Here is a 14,795-nt window from a genome sequence, read left to right as displayed (position 1 = left end):
CAAAAGATTGCCAAACACAATTCCTGAGATAAAATAAGCTATATTTTTGGGAGATATAGAGTGGATTGCACAGATAGAGTGTCAGAGGAGATTTTCTCTTTGTCTACCCAAAGTGGGTAAATACCAGCTTGTGAAGATAGTGTTTGAAGATTGGATAACCGATTGTGGGGTTAATTACCGCTGATTGTGCTGAACTCCACCTCAAACTAAAAGGAGCAACAAACCCTGCAGCATTTTGCAAGTGAATTCAATTGACACTTGACAGAAAGCTAAAAATGAAAACACTATTGAGCCAACATTTCTTCTTCTCTGCTGCCCGGATAGATTGCAAACAGAATCAGTCGGTCAAAGGGGATTTTGTTCCAAGACTCCCTTTACAACAGGATTTGTTCATTTCATTTCATGATGTTAGTGTCACTGCAACTGAACTGTTATTAGGTGGCATGTATGTAAAGTTTCAATGACAATCGATTGATATATACATAGTATATATCTATATCCATAATGTGTACACGTGTACACATTATGTTACATGTTTATACATGAATGTATATATAGACTGTATATTATGCTATATATTGACTATAGATTGTATCCATTGTTGTTTTTTAGGTTACTATGGTGAGGGCTTGAATGCCATCATTGTGTTTGCAGCCTGCTACCTCCCAGACAGCGGCTGTGAGGACTACACCTACATCATGGAAAATCTCTTCCTGTAAGATGAAAAATCCCTTTATAGTTCTTTTTGTATATATTTTTGGTATGATTGTGCCATGTTTTAAAAGGATCCTTAAACTAAAAGTAATAAATGGATCAGTTCACACACTAAAGCTTTTTTTTGCCATTAAATAAGATTTGGACCAACTATTTTTATAATTTTGACATTTTTAATTTATTTGTTTCCGTTTTTTTCTCTCCCTCTCTCTCTCTCTCTCTACTCAGATACGTTGTGAGCAGCCTGGAGCTGCTGGTGGCAGAAGATTACATGATTGTTTACATGAATGGAGCGACTCCTCGCAGGAAGATGCCCGGCATCAGCTGGTTGAAGAGATGCTACCAGATGATTGACAGGAAGTAAGGCCCAGAACATTTCAGAGCAGCTCACTTTGCAAATACGACAGAAATTAATCTACCGGTATATGTAGACAAAAAAAAAAAATGATAATCAATGGATGGGATTATGGAACAGTTGATGCTGAAGTAACATCCGATAATACACGTTGTAATATGTTATGTCTTGAAATTAAAAAACAAACAAATAAAAAACAACAACAACCGTAAAGGAGCCACGAGATGTCAACTTTTTCCACAGGCTGAAAAAGAACCTGAAATGTCTCATCATCGCTCACCCAACATGGTTCATCCGGACCGTCCTGGCCATCTCGAGGCCTTTTATCAGGTAGAACTTGCCCAACCTTATAATTGTAAGATAGTCTTAATCTATTATTTTAACTAAACGGCATGCAGAGAGAGTGATGATAGGTGGCAAAGACATCCAGCTGCATGCAGAAATCATCACAAAACCTGAACTCTGCTTCCTGTAACTTGTTGCTGGTGTTTTATGCAGTGTGAAGTTCATGGATAAGGTCAAGTATGTTCACACCCTGGATGAACTCAGCCACATCATTCCCATGGAGCACGTGCAGATCCCCGACTGTGTTTTGCAGTAAGTGCTCTGACCACCAAGGGTCGCTGCTGAGACAGTTGACTCGTGATGTCATGCACTGTGTTGTAACTGAGCCTCATCAGTTTCAGCCTCAACAGTTGAATGATTAAAATTATTTCATGTTACCATGAGTTTGCCATTGCAATTGTATTTATACACTTGCAAATAATATTGCTTAATGTTACTGCTGCTACTATTAGTATTAGTATTAGTACTTTCACTAGTATTAGTACTAGTAATACTATTGCATCATCCTTTGTATGATATAATTCATGTAACCATAGTAATGTTGGTTTTCAACTGATCAGGTTTATTACAATTCTGTTAAAATGTGTTTTTGTATTCTACAATGAACATTTTTGTTCAATTTTTTGTTTAATTTCCTCAAAATAAAGGAATGATTATTATACAATATATAATACATACAACATTTCATAGACACATAATTACTGTTACATTTCTGAAAGGTGTAACTACATAAAAAATGTAATTTTAACTTTAGATCATGATTGTGTGAACCTCACAAATACGACCTATACGTATATACGACCTACCTATATTTAGACCCATAAATATTCTTTGGTTCATACATTGTATGAGGGAATGAATATTTTAATTGGTATGAAGCAGCAATTAAATGTTCTATTTTCTTTTTTTTTCTAAGGTATGATGACGAGAAAGTAAAAGCACAAAAAGAAAGGTCAGTAGTACATCCCGCTGTTGTTGCTGTTGTTTTATTTGTTTTTTCAATTTTTACAGTTGCATAGAAACATGTCCCCTGTTCCCTGTTCTGAGACTGACCACCGTCTGTTGCCATCTTCCTGACAGACTTGAGCAAGAGCAGCAGCAGACCAACTCAACACCGCCTAAAGAAAGGTGACCTCATTCGCCAGTACATTCAGTCCCTTGCCATTTTTGGATGTTTTATCCTTCTTTTTTTAACAAGGATTTTTTTTTTTTTTTTTTTTTTTTTTTTTTACTGTCACTAGTCACTATAGCTGCTCACATATTTAACTTTCCCTCCGCTCTAAATTGAGTTTTGAAATACAGGCTGACAGCATGAACCACACGACAAATGCTGATATTTGATAAAAGCCTAAGTTTGACCTGTGATTTCCAGGCCAAAGTCCATGATGGCCGAGGTGGGCCGTGACATCTGACATTAAGAAGGTGAGTGTTTCCACCCACTCAACTGCTACTCCATCAACTTCAACCTGGCAGGTTTGTAATGTCAGCCCCCCTAGCTGTAATCTATCTGCCGCTTACAGGGAACCGGTGTCTTGTGCGGCACCACCCTCATGCTTATGTCTGCAAAACTCATACGATACAGTGAGCCAGCCAAGCACTGGACTGATGGCCTGTCTGAAGTTTTGGGTCATCAGCCAAAAGTGTAAACTGTTCATTCTAGGTGAAGGAAAATTTACAGTAAGAGGGCAAGTAAGGTGGGATCTCCTGCAGACTTTAAAGCAGCTTATCAAGATTTGGGGAAAGTCATTTATTTATTTATTTATTTATTTTTGTCTCTTTGGAGTTCACACACTTTCCCTGTATTTTTCTAGATTGAGCAGTCAAACAGTGCCAGAATTGTTAATCATGCAGTATATTTTTATGAGTCGTCATAAATTATGCAGCTTTTAAAGCATTGTTACGTTCTTCGTACCGTCATCAGATTTGTCCATAATGTACATGATAATCAATCAGCGCTGCAGTTAATACATATCAATTCAAGTTTTCAAAAGAAGCAGTTGCATAGACCCACCACTGGGGCAAAAGCAACATAAATAGAAACTAAAGATTTTGTTTCCGCCTGGGAATCTGGGGCTGCACAACAGCACAACCAAAACGTACTGTATGATTGTCTTCAAATGAATTGGCATGTTATTAGTCCGTCGCCACATAACTTGCCAAGTCATGTTTTAACTTTTAAGTCAAACAGCGTGTCATGTTACCACATCCTTAGATTCCCCGGACACGGTGTTACATAAAGCTCAGCTGCTCATCGCTCCATGCCAGCATGCACACAACCAATCGCATCTATTCCTGGATTCCACAACTGCCTTCTGGCCGATCAATTAGCTCCGCGCAGCCTGTTCTCAAATCAATGGAAATACCCACCGCAGCGGGTTGTGGTATGTTAGGGTGGCTTATTTTTGAAATGCCACCCCTCTCTCCCACCCACTCCCCCAATACACGTACGTATGCACGTACACACTAACACACTCACACGCTGTCCATTCCTATCAGCTCCATGTTTCACAGCTTTCAACTCAAGGGCTGGCTGGCGTTCAAAGAATGGCCACGCCAGCGTCTATGCATTTCATGCCGAGAGGCGGGTGAGAGGATGTTATTATGTAAACCTACCACAGAGGGAAGCTATATGTAGTTTTAATTCTGAAAAGCCAGAATGACACACGACTGTTGTAGTAGGTTTGGCTACAAGGAGGATAACTCCTGGCATTCTGTATTTACATTGGCAGTGAAGAAGCAGTGGGGGAGAGTTATGATGAACAGAGGCCAGCGCAGGAACTCGACTCCTGGATGGAATCTCCAGACTGGATCCTGCAGCTGCAAGACAATCATCTCTCCAAGTCTGATTTGCTTTCACCTAAGTAGAAGTTAGAACGCACCAAAGCATTGTGAAATGCGCCCAATTCAGGAAGTTTCTGCTGCCTGCATGTCAAGTTGAGCTTTACCTACAGCATGACTCCTGCTATACAACTGAACATGTTCCAGCCGTGGATGAACACTGTAACTTGGAAAAAAATTGCATTCCAATTATACCGACTTGTGTTTATCATTTGGGAACGTTATCTGGTCTGAATGGCAAGCGTATTGTTCGGTGTCACGGCAGTTTAAAACTAATGTGCAATGATATTTTCTTGATATTTTTAGACCTACTGTAGATGTTCCAAATGCAAACTTGAGTAACAGTTTTCAGAGTTTGATATGCAGGTTGCATGCTTGTTTATAATCCTTTTGTCTTCGTAACATTTTTTTTGGTCAAAGTCTTTTGCCATTGTGATGTAAAAAAGGTACTTTTACAGTATTGAATCTTTACCCTGTTCCAAATGAAGAGATGCTGTATATTTAAAAAGAGGTTTAAAGAGTTTAAAAGTGATATTTATTGAATAATGTGCCATTAAATGTTTTTTAAATAAACTAAAAAATAAAAGAACAAAATCTCTTTCTTGAGTTTTCTTCTGCTGTGATCTGAACAGAAGACTTTACAAGGGAAACAGACTAATGTGAATCAACATCATCATCACATTCATTTCATTCATCTTCCATACTGCTGGAGCCTCTCCCAGCTGTCTTAGGGTGAAGGCAGGATGACACCCTGGACAAGTCGCCAGTTCATCGCAGGGCCACATAGAAACAGACAACCATTCACACTCACATGCACACCTATGGACAATTTAGAGTGTTCAATTGACCTCACATGCATGTTTTTGGAGTGTGGGAGGAAGCCGGAGAACCTGGAAAGAACCCACGCAGACGCAGGGAGAACATGCAAACTCCACACAGAAAGGTCCCAGGCCAACCACTGCGCCACCGTGTCACCACCATCATCATCACATTTACTTCAATTTCTCCATCTATAAATGTGTTGCACTTTGGTCTACTTTCAGGAGTGTTATTATGATTGACGGGTTTGAACTGCCCCAGTCATGTGATGTCCTTTGTGGCAGCTCAGCGCTATGCTACGCAGGGATCAATCGGACGCGATGCTCCTTTCAAGTGACCGCTCCATTTTTAAATGCTGGCATAATGCATTGCATAAGCTATAATAAACACCTCTTTATCCTAAATGTCCCCTGACAGTATGTACTTCTAGAGTTTCCACATCAAATTGAAGTGTATGTTTTTAGGTACAAAACTGGTATAATAGCGCAAAAAAAAAGAGATGAGAACAGATTGAATATAAGATGTTATAATTTATCATTATTATTCTTTCTCTATACTAACTTGTCCTGCACTCTGGGAAGGCTGGAGACTATCCCAGCTGTCATGGGGCAAAGGTGGGGTGACACGCTGGACAAGTGACCAGTTTATCGCAGGGTCACATAGAAAGACAAACAACCATTCACACTCACACACAAAGGCAAGTTCGAGTTACAAACTTGCCTCACATGCTGTTGCCTACATGCCTACATTGCTTTTGGACTGTACATGCGAACATACTTCTGAAAGGCCCCAGGCCCGCATTATCCATGGTAACCATCTCTCAACAAATCATTTCCAGACTTGGGAGTTAGACCGGAATCAGCCTAAAAAGAAGTTGTCACAAAAAGTGTCTGATTTCTCACAATGTTGTGGAATCATGGAAATGAGCGGAAAGTGGCTAATATTCGACTGTGACACAAAACTGCAGTGATTACGGAGAAAACAGGTGGTGAAGTTTGTCTGTCATCTGTCTTGAACAAGAACAAAACTTGTGCTCAAACATGGTGGAATGCACGGTCCAGTGCCCTACATATGTACTGCATGTCTCAGCCTATATGGGGCACTTTTGAAATCCTAAACTCTTCACCAGAGGGCAATTATTTCAATTCATGAGCATCACATTTCTATAGCCCTTAATGAAAGAAACACAGTCGCTGCTAATGGGGCGACTGCTATTTGTACATGAAACCATGAGCCCGACTCAAAGTTCACTTCTCCGTTCACCACTGGAGGAGAGCTGGCGTGAACGTATTTGACGCTGAAGTGTGGAACAAACAGAGATGTTGTCGCAAATGTTCAGAGAAAACAGGGTTGCATTATCACACCCTCAACTCGGGACTCTGCGGTCACATGGTCGACAGCCACGCTCTGGGCCTGGTTGCATCACAAATATGCGTGACGGACCGAGTGCAGACACACAACAGCCGACTAAATATAGGGCCTCTGGTTTTTAGCTGTCAAGAACTCTCGAAGCGTGGAAAGATTTACCTTAAAAAAAAAAAAAGAAAAGAAAAGAAATACTGGGCCCTTATTTTCAAACCTGGTCCACCCACATGTGTCAGACATTTAAGAATCTATAGGTTTTTATGGGCAGAACTTTTGCAGTGTACAATTTTCATGCCTTGCTTTAAAATTAAACACATTATTATTATATTTATTATATTTCATATTTTGCACCCCTTTTCAATAAATCCTTTTCAACCCCCTCAAGGCACGCTGGATTTTATACATCAAAGAACAGCCTTTTTTTTGCTTCTAATATTTTCCAGTCACTCTATTGGCTGTGAAATTTTTTTTTGCACTCGCAGACCCCCTGACAGCAGGTGGTAGGTTTGTGCCCCCCCCCCCCCCACACACACACACACACACACACACCCTCCCATGCACGCACACGCACACGCACATGCACACGCACACACACACACACCTCCGTGTAGCTCCTTCAGTTGGTGGTGTGCCTGATCAAGAGGCAGCTGATTGGGTGGAAGGAAGGAGGGGCCCCCATTGGTCTAAGAGGGCGGTGACGCCGCCGCTTGCTCCTTTATATGCCAGGCAAAGAGATTGTCTATCAATGAAGTAGTAAAAGGAGGGAACATCTGTGGCAGAGGAGAAGGAAAAGGTTTTCACTGGAAGCCTCGGAGAGACTGACTGCTTTGGCTGGGTTCCCTTCTTTTACTTACTGAATTCCTGAGGTGACCAATTCGCACACACCAAAATGAAGATCATCATTGGCATTGGAGGGTAGGTTGCAGTCAAATCTCATGACACTCTTGGACATGTGGAACTAATCCACGTGAGATAACGTGCATTTTCCTTTCAGAGTGACCAACGGTGGGAAGACCACTTTGACGAACAGACTAATTAAGACATTACCCAACTGTTGTGTTGTGCATCAGGATGACTTCTTCAAGGTAAGCACATTATAGTTGCCTTCTCTTGAACAGGGGACATTTAGATATTTGAAAACTTGATGATTCACAGGTAAAGTATATTCAAACATGTACAGTATTTACCGCTAAGTATTTGAATTGAGAATTTATTTTGATTTAAAAATATGTATATATATATATATACATATACATATACATTGTGTATGTATATGTATGTATGTATATATTATGTGCTCAGAATTAACCTTAGATTTGACCTGCAGATGTCCTATCATCTCAGTAGCCTAGTAATACATCTGGCTGATTGTCTCCTGGACAGCCAATGAAAGGGCTGGGCGTCCCCACTTAAAGTCAGACTTCGTCCAATCCCGTAACCGTCCTCAATGATTATTGACCATATTTGAGCTACGACTGATTTCATTCCAACCACGTGCGTCTCGTCTTGCTCCATTCAAGTGGAGTCGCTAAAGATCAGCCGACGTCCTGCGATTTATTTTTTTTAAATAAGTAACTCAACGACATTTTTTTTATTGTAAATAATAAATTCAGATTTTTCAAAATCAAGCAACCAAAACCAAAACATATTTCAAACTAAAATAGGCTTCATATCCTCGGTAGGTTCTTTTTCCGTTTGGAAGCCCACTCAAACTGACCAAAAAATGTCCCCACCGCTACTTTTGGTGGAGACGAGTCCTTAACTTGTCCTGTCCAGGTGGCACCAGCTCCGGCTGATTACTAGGTTGCAGCAATGTTTTATTGGTGACTGTTATTTCAGAAACCCGATCAAATAGAAGTCGGGGAGGACGGCTTTAGACAGTGGGATGGTAAGAATGGATTTCACGTAGGAAAACCATGCAGTAATGTATTTTTCCTTTCCTGCACATTTCTTTCTTTAGTTTGGTAACCAATCAATCCTAAACTTTTGTGATTGCTCTGATCACCTTTTTCTGTGAATGCTAAAGACATTCACTAACCTGGTGGCTGTGTTTTGATGCACATTGGTGTCGGTTTGCATGTGTGGTGAAGCCTGCACCTGTGTCTTCTCACCCTGTCCTGTATCAGTGATCACTGCCCTGGACATGGAGGCCATGGTCAGCACTGTCAAGGGCTGGCAGGAGAACCCCGTCAAGTTCGCCCGCTCGCACGGCATCAGCCTGTCGCCGGAGGCTGACCAGGGCGATTCGGAGAACAATGGGATCCACATTCTCATCGTGGAGGGCTTCCTCATCTACAACTACAAGTAGGATGCCTACGTCGCCGCCATGCCCTCTTACTGCGCAGGCCTAACCTGGCGACCTGGTCGGTTTTCCACTAACCCGACCTTCTGCTCCTTCTCCTGCAGGCCTCTCATTGACATCTACGACAAATGTTTCTACATTTCCCTTCCCTATGAGGAGTGCAAAAGGAGGAGAAGGTAATAAGCTCATTGGATGGCTGCAGATAGTCAAAGCTAAAGAAGCAAGCTAAAGTCTTGCCCTTTTTCTTGCAGTACGAGGAAGTACACAGTCCCTGACCCCGACGGCCTGTTCGATGGCCACGTGTGGCCCATGTACTTGAGGCACAGGAAAGAAATGGAGAACAACTGTGACAGAATAGGTGCGTGAAGCTCCACCTCTAATCAGGAAATTTGGCACTTTGAGTGGGTGGCTAAATGACTATTGACGTGTCTTTGTGTGGACAGTTTACCTTGATGGGATGAAATCTAAGGAAGACACCTACAACCAAGTGTATGAAAGCGTTCACAACTCACTGCTGAACAATTTATAGGTATGTTTATTTCAAACAATCACAGCATCAAGCATCAAGCAATCACAAAATGTGTGTTGTGCATTCCATTCAGTGTGACTGACCACCCCCCTTCTCTCTCTGTGTCTTTCCTACTACAGCACTACGGGCATAACCATGGATTTGTGTATAGACTTGTAAATATCATTTTGCCTCAATGTGAAACACCAACGTCACACTTCTAGCCCAGTTTGTAAATAGCTCGTTATCTAACTTATTAAGAACTAACGGCAGAAGTGTTGTCTTTTATATGATCCTCTGTAACTTTTTTTTCTAAAAGATAAGGCACCTCTGGACAGCCCAGTGTTTACCATCAGGGACAGACCTTCACAGTGGTCTGGTGAAATGTGAAACTTTAGAAAGCCAATTGTGAAGACAAATTTTTGTCTTGCGAAAAGAATGAAATGACTGAATCCACCCTTGCCTTGCCTCCTTTTTTATTCTCACTCACCTCATCACATCTGCTCTTGAATTACAGTCCACACGTTTCACACACATCTGCCCACGCCGCAGTTGACCGATAAGATAAGATTCATACATGCAAATAAAGCTGAGTCATTTGTTTTCCTTAAGGAAAACTACTGTAGTTTGCAGGACAGAGACACAAGGACAAATGAACTTGACTCCACACAGATAACAATTCACATTTTAGATCGGACATTGAATGGGACATATACAGTATAAATACCTTACCATTTCAGGTAAGTAGTAAGGAAGAGGTGAAAGATCATCGTAAAGGCTCACAAGCTGTATTGTATGTAAACTTTTTCCCATTTTCCCCACATCATTAACTTAAAAAAAATAAAGAGTTGACTTGTGGATGATGGATGAACAGGGGCCATCAACGTGTAGTGCAATGAAACAATATATAAATGGTTGTCTGTCCGACACAACACATGCTGGGCTACTCTCTTCTTGTCACTCTTTCTCTTCTTCTGCTTTTCTGACAGCCCTGCCTTTACAAAAGGACTCACAGATTAGCCAGGCAAGAGGTGTCGATGCTGTAGCAGGCCAACTCAGTGTGCTGTGTTAAGGATACGGCTGCTATTAAACCCACAACAAGCCAATGAATCAACACTGACTGTGGAAGCCATCGTTTGAAGAATCAATTAATTGTGTTGTTTTAAATAAGCTTGACCAATGAAGGTGGTTTAAAAAAAAAAATCAATGAGTATAACCATGATCCAAGAGATGCATACAAATAAGCTAAGTCGGTTTTTCGTGAGGAAAAAATATTGAAAAAAAACTAGGGTGCTATTACTTTGTAACTAACAGCGCAATGATAAATGAAATGAAAAGAAAATGAGCATTCTTATCTGATAAGGAACATAATGCCTGCAACCCATAAATGAGAACAACACATGATAAGCCACTGAGTCACTACACCAGTCTGCTCTTGTCTGCACAGAAAGGAGGAAAAAACACAGAGCGGAAGCCCCACCCCACCTGGACCCCCCTTTTATTGCTGTACAGCATCACAATCCAAGGGTTCTCTGGGATAACATCAAAGCTGGCACTTCCTCCTAAACCATTAACTAGTTGCTGGTTTTGAGAGTCTGCGATAGCTCAGACATCAAGTTACTCACGGGCTGCTCATTAAAATATCTGTGACCTCCAAGTTTTCTTCTTCTGATTCTACTCCAGCCTGCTCTGATCCAATACATTTCTTCCCATCAGCCATGCTCGAGCACCAGCAGGGACTCAGGTGGGAGTGTTAGGGGGATTTTAGGGGTCTTGTGATGCATCTGTGGGAGTCTTTACATGCCACCCGTTGGCCTGGAGCAAAGGGTAGCTCTTCTGACAGTTTATATTTAGGCTAAGTGTCTGGGGGAATATATTTAATCAATGCACAGTCAATTACTGGACCCCCCCCACCCCCCCACACACACACACCCTGGCTCCCATCTGACTAGGGCACACATACACACACACACGCCTAATTTTGCCACCGCATGGCGGGTAATGCGAGAACATTGGCATGTGCTCCCACGTCACCTGCTGCTCTGTCAACCCAGACAAGGACAGCCGGCAGGTCCATATATGGCCAGTAGGGCAGGAGCCAAGCGGCTGTCACATGAGAGGACAAGGCCCCCGGAGGCATGTGGACACTTGTGACCATATCACTCAATGAATGACAGCCATATTTATGGCTCCATCCCTGTGACTTGAACACATGCCACTCGGTGACACCTGCTTTTACAATTTCTAAGCAACACTAATAATAGATACCCGATCACTGCTCAATCAATATTGACGTCAGACGTCAGACGTCAGAGACCTTTCACCAGAATTTCTTCAAATGTGTTGCGTCAGACTTTTTTGTTGTCGTTGCTTTGTTTATTGTGATCATCATTTTGGTGGGAAAATGAGAAAAATTGAGAAATCTGCTACGTTTCTTTTTGGTAGCTCTAATAAATGATATGTACTGTATTTATGATGAAGTATGCATATATGTTTAAAGAGAGCAAGAGTATCTTGATTGTATCTTAATTATAATGTTAGTTATTAAAATCAATGTCTATGCCTTACCCAACACCCTTTATATTTGATCTGTGTTTAAATGATCATGTCTTTATTTAAAAAAAAAAAAAATTAAAAAAACACAAATTTATTCCAAAAAACATCAAAATTGATGGGACAAACATCACATCTAAGCCTTAAGGTTGGGACAGCTTTTTAACATCAACAAGGTTTTAACACTTGAACTTTGTTATTGTGTCCACTGCTTATTAATGGCACACAAGTATATTACAGCGTTATATTGTCACGTGTAGACCAACCAAAATGTGGAGCCAGTCACGGCAGAAATGTGAGGAGAACTGACCACATTAGTACTGCCAAAGGTTATCAAGCAAAAACAAGACACGCGCTGCACCCAATCCACTTCTCAGCAGATGTCAAACAGCATATTGAGGATTTATTAGACGTTTCTGTTTGAAATGAGCATGGACCTGTCAAGGCAACAGAGTTTTCAGGGGAAACTTGAGCATCTACATGATGGGAGAAAGTCCCACAGCAGCATCTCACCTTTATTGTCTGTGTGGTAAAGCGTCAGGATCTATCATTTAGTTGTATCCTCAGACTGGCAGTGTGAGGCCTCAGGGGAGAACAACAGGTATATTCCTTTTGGGGTAGCTTTCTTGGAGAAAACCCATTTTATGACCATCATCTTCGTTAAACCTCACAAGAAGCAAAGCTGTGAGCAGCGCTGGGTACCTAGATTCGTGGGATAAGATATATTCAAAACGTAGAAGAATTAGTCTTTTGCACGGGGAAAAGATGCTGCTGCAGCAGGTGTGTCAAGAAAACAACCATCAATTGTTCCTTTTTATTTTACAGCACTTCTAGCTTACAGTAAATAAAGACACTTGTGGCAACACTTGTTGTGATTTGCTTACTTTCAGGTCAGACATAAAAGAAAGACTTAATACTTACTGGCTAAATTTTCTGGGTTACATGTCCTGCCTGGGGAGTCTTGTGCCAAACCAGTGCCCAGGATCTGTGCCTCTTATAAACCTGGGTGGAGGCAGAGTGAAGGGGTGGTGCTAAACTTTGGACAGGGAAAAAAAGGTCTCACTGAGTAAGAATAGAAAAGCATGGCGCCTCCCCACCCTCATGCCCTATTTGGCACGTCACCTGAGACGTGACAAATGCCCACTCCTGCAAGGCTCCGCCAACCTTCCTGCTGGAAGTTTCTGGGGAAAGATGGCTTTGTGGAGAGATTTTGATAAATATAGCTTGTTTTAAGGGCTATTTGTGGTTCCAGATCTCAATAACACAACTGAGGGCTTTTAACACATTTCATTTATTTGTTTATTCACTTACTTACTTACTTACTTACTTACTACTTACTTACTTACTTACTTACTTACTTACTTACTTACTAATTGTAGGGCAAATATTGCTCACAAACCTTTTTTTTTTCTTACACTATTGTTCAGAAGTGTGCAGTTATATTATACTTTAAGAGGCTGATATGTGCAACCTGTAATATCAAAAAGGAGATTAATGGATTACTAATTTATATATGTTATATATAGGAGACTAAATATGACTTTTCTTTGGTAAAATGAGGCCTTTAAAATACATTTAATGATATAAAAATTCACAAGACCTGTTTTTGATAATAATAATAATAATAATAATAATAATAATAATAATAATAATAATAATAATAATGCCAATAAATATATATATAACGACAGAATACTGCTTCTCATGTTCTCTGACCTTCCCTGTGTGACAGCTCAACCCCTCTCCTCTCTCTTGGTTTGGAAGCTCATACACTTAATTCTAGGAAGCCTGGCTTAAAATTTTAAAGTTATTGTTTGATAAACAAGTGAGTTATTTTTCATTTGCACTGACTGTCTGTTTTGGTTTATTTCTTTTGTTTGCTTACTTTTGATAGCTTATTATTTTTTGTATGTCTCGCTGTCTGCTTTTGTCAGTTTAGGAAAATCTCTAACACTGCTTATTGAGCAAAACAATAGATAGGTTTAACAGGATGTGGTGCATAAGGCTTACCTCTGAGTCTACAAATGTATTTTTAGCCTGCACAAGGTTGCCAACCGTCACGCTTCTGGTGTGTGACACGGGCGTTCAATGTCTGCCTCATGCCACTTGATGACAACAGCTTGTGTAAGCTATTTGCTCTGAGTGAAATGAGTCAAAGCAGAGCTGGCCCAAGGCATAAGCGAAGTAAGCGACGACTTAGGGCCCCAAGGCCACGAGGGGGCCCCCAAGAGCAATCAAAAAAAAAAGTATGATTTCTATTGATCAAAGATATATTATTGTACAAAAACACACTTTCAACAGAGTGCAGCTGCTGATGTAGACCTAGTGATTCTTAATGCCTCTGCACTCTCCCTGTGACAGTTGCTTCTGCAGAGCGGAGCTTTTCCAAGCTCAAATTGAACAAGAACTACTTGAGATCTTCCATGGCACAAGAAAGACTGAGTGGACTGGCAGTGATACGTATCAACAACAAAGTTGGCCATCAGATTTCATACAGTGATGTCATAAGTGACTTTGCTTCTAGAAAAGCCAGGAAGCACAGGTTTTAGGAGTGGGTGATTTTAAGACCGAATTATTCAACTTTATATTTGTTTTTTAGACCATTTGTGTTACCTTTATTCTGTCTGTTTTTATACAATTGAATGTATTATTTTTATATAAGTGTTATTTGTTGTTGTTGCACGTTTTTGTTGTTCTTGCACTACAACTTATTGTTGCACCTTGCTGTTGCACTTTTTTGAAATCAAAAATGATCAACCAGATGACACATTTACAGTAAGAACATTGTCTACCTGTTTATTTTTGTTACTTTCAGTAAGACTATATGATATACCGCACTTTGTGCTTTATCACTTGTAATGTTGTGTAAATGAACCCCAGGACACTCTTGTAGCTGGATGTGCTACCCTTTGAGAAGGGAAAACCATATGTGGCACCCTGGACCTGATCCATGATGCATTAGTTGAAATTATTCGTATTAAGTTTGCATTGGTATT

At 40.7% G+C, this 14,795-nt stretch overlaps 2 protein-coding genes and 2 long non-coding RNA genes across 6 annotated transcripts in view; 2 read left to right on the top strand and 2 right to left on the bottom strand.

Annotated features, from left to right (window-relative positions):
- Positions 1-1,555, bottom strand: part of LOC142885444 (uncharacterized) — a 2,518-nt gene extending 963 nt beyond the window's left edge. Inside the window, exon 1 of the long non-coding RNA XR_012926292.1 lies at positions 1,350-1,555. This is a non-coding gene — a long non-coding RNA (uncharacterized LOC142885444). The remainder of the gene's footprint in view (positions 1-1,349) is intronic.
- LOC142885441 (caytaxin-like) overlaps positions 1-4,845 on the top strand; it is an 11,820-nt gene extending 6,975 nt beyond the window's left edge. For both annotated transcript variants that reach the window (XM_076021877.1, XM_076021878.1), the window contains 8 exons: positions 613-715; positions 943-1,074; positions 1,313-1,399; positions 1,568-1,666; positions 2,331-2,366; positions 2,495-2,542; positions 2,787-2,836; positions 4,144-4,845. In XM_076021877.1, coding sequence (XP_075877992.1) covers positions 613-715; positions 943-1,074; positions 1,313-1,399; positions 1,568-1,666; positions 2,331-2,366; positions 2,495-2,542; positions 2,787-2,826 — 545 coding nt within the window. In that variant the 3' untranslated portion in view covers positions 2,827-2,836; positions 4,144-4,845. The remainder of the gene's footprint in view (positions 1-612; positions 716-942; positions 1,075-1,312; positions 1,400-1,567; positions 1,667-2,330; positions 2,367-2,494; positions 2,543-2,786; positions 2,837-4,143) is intronic.
- A 2,331-nt stretch (positions 4,846-7,176) lies between these two features.
- Positions 7,177-9,707, top strand: LOC142885442 (nicotinamide riboside kinase 2-like). 2 transcript variants are annotated; one of them, XM_076021879.1, is made up of 8 exons: positions 7,177-7,351; positions 7,431-7,521; positions 8,276-8,324; positions 8,563-8,740; positions 8,843-8,914; positions 8,990-9,096; positions 9,182-9,267; positions 9,387-9,707. In XM_076021879.1, the coding sequence occupies exons 1-7, from the start codon at positions 7,326-7,328 to the stop codon at positions 9,265-9,267; spliced, it is 609 nt and encodes a 202-aa protein (XP_075877994.1). In that variant the 5' UTR covers positions 7,177-7,325; the 3' UTR covers positions 9,387-9,707. The 2 variants fall into 2 exon arrangements, with proteins under 2 accessions (XP_075877994.1, XP_075877995.1); XM_076021880.1 differs by lacking the exon at positions 8,276-8,324 and having other exon boundaries at positions 7,286-7,351.
- Positions 9,708-11,870: 2,163 nt separating this feature from the next.
- Positions 11,871-12,822, bottom strand: LOC142885440 (uncharacterized). The gene is made up of 2 exons (XR_012926291.1): positions 12,721-12,822; positions 11,871-12,501 (listed from the first exon to the last, which is right to left on the bottom strand). It is a non-coding gene; the product is annotated as an uncharacterized LOC142885440 (long non-coding RNA).
- Between the last annotated feature and the right edge of the window lie 1,973 nt (positions 12,823-14,795).

The sequence above is a fragment of the Nelusetta ayraudi genome, unplaced genomic scaffold (assembly GCF_046127955.1).
Source record: "Nelusetta ayraudi isolate G7.1 ecotype Tasmania unplaced genomic scaffold, CSIRO-AGI_Nayr_v1 ptg000011l, whole genome shotgun sequence".
Classification (NCBI taxonomy): domain Eukaryota; kingdom Metazoa; phylum Chordata; class Actinopteri; order Tetraodontiformes; family Monacanthidae; genus Nelusetta; species Nelusetta ayraudi.
This window is presented reverse-complemented; position numbering and strand designations above follow the sequence as displayed.

Coding starts and splice junctions, on each gene's coding strand:
- LOC142885442 (XM_076021879.1), top strand. CDS start 7,326: ATGAAGATCATCATTGGCATTGGAGG. Junction 7,352..7,430: donor ATCATCATTGGCATTGGAGG/GTAGGTTGCAGT, acceptor TTTTCCTTTCAG/AGTGACCAACGGTGGGAAGA. Junction 9,097..9,181: donor GAACAACTGTGACAGAATAG/GTGCGTGAAGCT, acceptor TTGTGTGGACAG/TTTACCTTGATGGGATGAAA.